Source organism: Echinops telfairi, unplaced genomic scaffold (genome assembly GCF_000313985.2).
Source record: "Echinops telfairi isolate 266 unplaced genomic scaffold, ASM31398v2 ScPeMD7_7417;HRSCAF=8455, whole genome shotgun sequence".
Taxonomy (NCBI): Eukaryota; Metazoa; Chordata; class Mammalia; order Afrosoricida; family Tenrecidae; genus Echinops; species Echinops telfairi.
This window is the reverse complement of record NW_022111317.1, coordinates 5,000,907-5,006,338: the sequence shown is the minus strand read 5'-3', so window position 1 is coordinate 5,006,338 and position 5,432 is coordinate 5,000,907. Positions and strand designations below refer to the sequence as shown.

General features: G+C 54.7%; 1 protein-coding gene across 1 annotated transcript in view; it reads left to right on the top strand.

Annotated features, from left to right (window-relative positions):
• Nucleotides 1–4,985: 4,985 nt before the first annotated feature.
• Nucleotides 4,986–5,432, top strand: part of OVOL1 (ovo like transcriptional repressor 1) — a 9,201-nt gene continuing 8,754 nt past the window's right edge. Inside the window, exon 1 of the mRNA XM_004713536.2 lies at nucleotides 4,986–5,045. Within this exon, the coding sequence (XP_004713593.2) occupies nucleotides 4,986–5,045 (60 nt within the window). The remainder of the gene's footprint in view (nucleotides 5,046–5,432) is intronic.

Sequence of the window (5,432 nt, the reverse complement as noted above, 5' to 3'; positions counted from 1 at the left end):
GGGGGTGGGTCCTACTCTTTATTTTTTTCTTAAGTATCTGAAAAGTTCTATCCCCCCAAAAAAGGGGGGGTTCCCCTTTGGTTTCTTGACTGCTGCTTCTTTGGGCATTGATTGTGGACCTGAGTAACACGTAATCCTCGACAACCTCCCAGTCTCCCCAAAATCAGGACGGTGGTCACTGGTCCGGTTGGGAATCTCGCCCAACCTGAAGGCTGTGGTCTTCATCAGTCACCGTTTCCGGTCCTGTCTACCGCAGGGTGTTCACGAGCCCCCCTCCAGTCCGGATGGTCCAGTTCTTTTTCACAGAGCCCGCATTCTCAAATCATTGCTTCCGATGAAATAACCATGGTAAAGAAGAGACAGCCCGGACACACACCTTCCCTGAGCTTAAGCCCTGCGCTCTGTCCGGGGTCTGTGCGCAGGTTCCACACAAGCACCACAAGCGGTCTCGTTTCCATTCCTTGTTCCGTTCTCCAAAGTTTGTTATGACGCGTGCCTTTGTTTAGCCGTGAAACCACAGGGAAGCATCGTTCTGGTGCCCTCTGCTTCCAGCCAGGACCCCTCGCTCACCAGCAATATCCCTCGGACCACCTCCTCTACCGAATCAGGCTGAAGTTCATGTGCTCCTGTTGAAACTGAGGGAACCGAATTTTAACGATCTTCAGCAATTTTTCACTTTACACGGACACCTGTGGTGGCGACCAGTCACGTCGGCGTTCTCCTGGGTTACCTTTCTTTGGAATGGGCACCAGTGGGCATCTCTTCCCGTCCGTGGCTCAAGGAGCCAGCTTCCAAATTGCTTGGCACACATGACTGAGAGCTTGCAGCATCGTGTCTGTTTGTTGAAACATCGTAATTGGTCTTCGCTTTGTTTTGCTGTCCAGGCTGAGGGCAGTTTGTACGTCTTCCCTTCAGCACGGTTGGTTCCCGATCATATCCGATCTCCTGAAATGTTTGAACACGGACGCGTTCTCTTTGGGTGGTTAGTTCCGCAGTTGGCCACTGGCCGAGTCTAGTCGCGACATTGAGCTTCTCCATCATGTCTTTCCACCGAATAATTACAATACCACCTCACCGTCATTGAGTCCGCTGTGACTCACAGGGACCCCACAGGACAGAGCTGAACTGCCCTGGTAGATTTCCCAGACTGGGGCTTTTTTTTCCTTCCAATAGTCTTACTGGCGTTTAACTGACATATCATACAAGAGTCCAGTCACACCGCGAAGAGCGGTGCACTCATCACGGCCAGAGACTAACTCTTCACACCCCCACCTGTCTGTCAGTTGGTCCTACTGCAGTGGCTTGTGTGCCGCTGTAAAGCTGGAAGCAATGTCGCTGGTATTCCAAATGCCAGCAGGGCCACCCAAGTGAACGCTGCGTTTCAGGCTAAGAACAGACAAACGAAGAAGAACGCCTCCCCGCTTTGGAGGAAGGAGCCGCTGAAAACCTACCTCCCGCACTGCGTGGAAAGACCGCCAGATCCCGACGTCCTAAGGAACGGAAGCAGAATCGTGCGGGAGACCGTGCCGGAGGAGGGCCCTGGGCTGTGGAAGGGCTGCTCTCAGAGTGGAGTCCGGCCACGGTGCCGTGAGCGGGGTTGGGCCTGTGGGACCTCCACTTGACTCCAGGTGAGGATAGCCAGCTGCTACCGATAGGAACTTGGGAGGTGTGACATATGAGGTGGCATCACGGTGAATGGAGCAAAGACCGACGTTGTCAAGGGCCTTCCCATCGTTGCTCACAGAAGCAGCACCCAGAGACGGCAAGATGTATTGCCCGGGGTAAATCTGCTGCACGAGGCCTCTTTTAGATATTGAAAGCAAGGGTGTGACCTTGAGGACTAGCGTGCACCTGACCCAAGCCAGGGAATTCTCCGTGGCCTCACCTGCGTGTGACGATAAGGTAGACGGAAGAAGAATGATGCACTGGAATTCTGGTGCTGGTGAGGAATAGCAGAAGGACCGTGGACAAGCAAACCTGCCTTGGAAGGACGGCCAGAGTGCTCCCTAGAGGCAAGGATGGCGAGACTTCCCCTCACATGTCGTGGACACGTTGTCAGAAGAGACGGGTTGCTGGAGCAGGAGCAGGCTTGGTCCCGTGAAGGGGCGGCGCGCGAGAGGAAGCCTTCAGCGAGATGGCGTGGCGCCATGGCTGCAATGATGGGCTTCAGCAAGGGGAGAACTGTGGGACTGCGCCAGGACCAGGCAGTATTTCATTGTATCGCACCTCCCGTCGCTTCGAGTCGGAACTGACGCAATGGCAACTAACAAAAACTCTTTAGAGGAGTGAAAAGCCACGTCTTTCTCCCGCGTAGCGGTGGTGGATTCAAACTGCTGACCTTGTGGTTAAACAGCCCAGAGCATAACCACTAGGTCACCAGGGTGCTTATCTCTGTCCACAGATGTAATCAGTTTGATAACCCTGTGTTCCACCCAGCAATGGCAATGTTCATATGTACAGCTGCTACTTACGTTGTTCCAGAAAAAAAAAAGGTTATTTATGCAATGAGTAAGTTGTTGCTCTTTCAAATTTCTATCATTAAGGCTCTATTTTCCAGCAATTGATCTTTCTTCTTTGTTCCCAACGTCACTTTTGAACCACCAGTAGCTATCAAGGCATCTTGATTGCGCGATGTACCGTGAGATTACTATTTTGGAAGACAGTCGGTCGCCCTGTGGAAAATGGAAATGTAACTGGGGGCCATGCGGGAGTGGGGGGTGGGTTACTGTAACTGCCCTCTTAAGGAGCACTGGGCACAGTGCTGAGCTGACCAGGGGGTCCTACTGTCTTTCCAAAGCCGTACACAGCGTTACTCTCTGGAGCTGCCCATAACCCATAGATCACCCCACCCACACCCACCCACAACCCCCAGGCAGCCAGGGGCGAAATCTGACCACAGATAAGTGTTGTGTGACTCACCTTGTGTTCTTTATTAAAATCTGAGCCAACAAGTTAAAAATTGGTAATTTCCCATACCAATCGGGATTTCTGGCTTCTCTTGGAAATGGAAGGAGGTGGCCTCACTGGGCTTCCGTATCTGGATGATTCGATTGGCTGGGTCTGAACGGTGACTGGCCCTCTCAATGAACAGGCACCTTCTTCTCCACAGTCCTCCAGACGCGCTGGTCTCTCTCCAACAGCTAGCAGTTAAGAGGACGGTCATGTCTTTTACTGCGTGGCTTCCACCATGTTTTTCTTATAATAAAGACATTTGCTCTCCATGCCACTGTTGATGGCTGGGAAGTGCTAATGCCTGAACCGATGACGTGAGTCCTGAAAAGGGGGTACGCATTCATTCACGCAATCCTGGTTGATGGCCCACTGTGCGCAGGCACAGGGCAACGAGTGACGTCAGCAACACTTGTACCCACCTAGCCTTCAAAACAGGAAAGGCGGCTCCCTGCATCCAGGGTCCCCTGGGAACTCTTCCTCATGGTGCCTGCTGTGTGTTGGCCTGACTCAGTGCCTTTGCAGGAGTTCCAACTCATAGCCACTCTGCTGCCTGTCAATCTTTACAGGAGCAGACAAGCTCCACTTTCTCCCACTGAGTGGCTGAGGAATTTGAACCCCAACCTTGCAGGTAGCAATCCAACGCTTACCGTACCATGAGGGCTCCTGGCACAAAGATCAAACTCCACACTCCCAGCCTCCGGAGGGGTTTCCAACACCGGAACTGTTGGCCGGAATAGAAGGCCCAGTCTTTCTCCCAAGGAGCTGCTGGTGGTTTCAAACTGCCCATCATGCGGAGGGCAGCCCAACTCGTAACCCCTGCGCCACCAGAAATGTTGGTGGACTGGATGAACTCAAAGGTCATCTTCCTCCCAGACAGACTTTGTTAATCAACTTCATTTCCCCAGGATTTAGCGCCGAGGATAATCACATAATAGGTGCTCACTTAAGCAGGCCTGGAGGGTCTGAGGGTTAAAGCTAAATGCTAAGGCCAGCATTTCAAACCCATTAGCAGCTCCGCAGGAGACAGGGGAGGCTGTCTGCTGCCATAAAGACTGACGGCCAGGGAAGCCCCACAGAGTGTGGCTGTGCCTTGGAATGGGATTGATGGCTGTGGGGTTAACTCTCACTGCCATCTCAAGGCCGACTCAGCCCTTGGAATGAAAGCGTCCAGGACAAGGGAGGAGAAAGAGCATTAGCATCCCTGGCAGGGGATCAAGAGTGAGCCTTGGTCATGCAAGTAGTCTGTGCTCTGTGCTTGGCGGCTCCTAAAGGTCGGCAGAGTGCGCACGTCCCACAGAAGAAAGGCCTGGCCAACCGACCACAGCAGAGCAAGCCCGGAGGAGCTTTCGGCTCTGCACTCCATCATGGGGTTACCACGCGGATCAGAATCCACTCAATGGCCGGGCTGGGGTTTGGTGGTCAGGAGACCACATTACCCTCATAGCGGACCCCTAAAGGCAGGCAACATAATTTGGGGTGGCGGACAAGGAAAGACGGGAAGGGAAGCTACTTAGCCAAACCCAGAAGGAGGAGGGAGGGGGGAGGGGCACGCTGATGGTCCTTCCTACCCACCTAGAGGGCACTCCACAATTGCCCCAGGGGAGGATGTAAAGCACTTCTGGAAGCTTCCTCCCTCTTGGGGAGGGAGGGGAAGAGGGGAAGACACACTTCAACTAACTCCACGCCGCTGTGGAGTCAGTTTCTGACTCACGGCGACCTTACAGGGCAGGTCAGAACGCTCCCCGTGGGTTTCTGAAACTGTAACACTTTATGGGAGTGCAAAGCCTCCCCTTTCTCACACAGAGCAGCTGGTGGTTTCAAACTTCTCACCTTGGCTGCTGGCAGCCAGACAGCTCAAAGTCGGACCGCAGGCTGTGGACTGCAGCTGCTGTTGACTTTGCGCGAGTGCGTCCACGCATCAGGCCCAGCTCCCCAAAGGGCTACAGTATCCACTTATTTTGCCATGTGTGGGGGCGGGGGAGGCTAAAGAGGGAAGAGGGTCCCGTCCTGCTAGCAAAAGAAATCCTACAAGGATGAAAGTGTCCCAGTACAAAGGACTCCTGCGGGGCCCCCAAGTGCTCTGGGACTTCTTGGTGCCAAGTGCAACCCCCTAACTTGGACTTAGGGGACCGAGCCAGAGCAGAACCACTGGGCTGAACCTCAGCTGAGGGTCGGGTGGAGGAAGCTGCCGGTGGACTCTGGGGACTGCAGGGGCTGAAGGAAGCTGAGCCTGACCCAGGGGGCCGATCCTTTCGGCGCCCCGCACCTGATATCCGGCCTTTTGAAACCAGGACGGACGAGGGGGTGGGGGTGGGAGTGGGAGGATGAGCTCCCAGGGCTCAGGCGCTGGGGGGAGGGGTGGGCAGGCAGCCGACCCTTCCTCCAAGAAGCCCTCCACGCTCTGGGCCAGGGCTAGTCTCTCGCCGGCAGACCACCGGGGCTCCTCGCTTCGTCGCCCACCGGCCAGCGGGTGCCTCCGG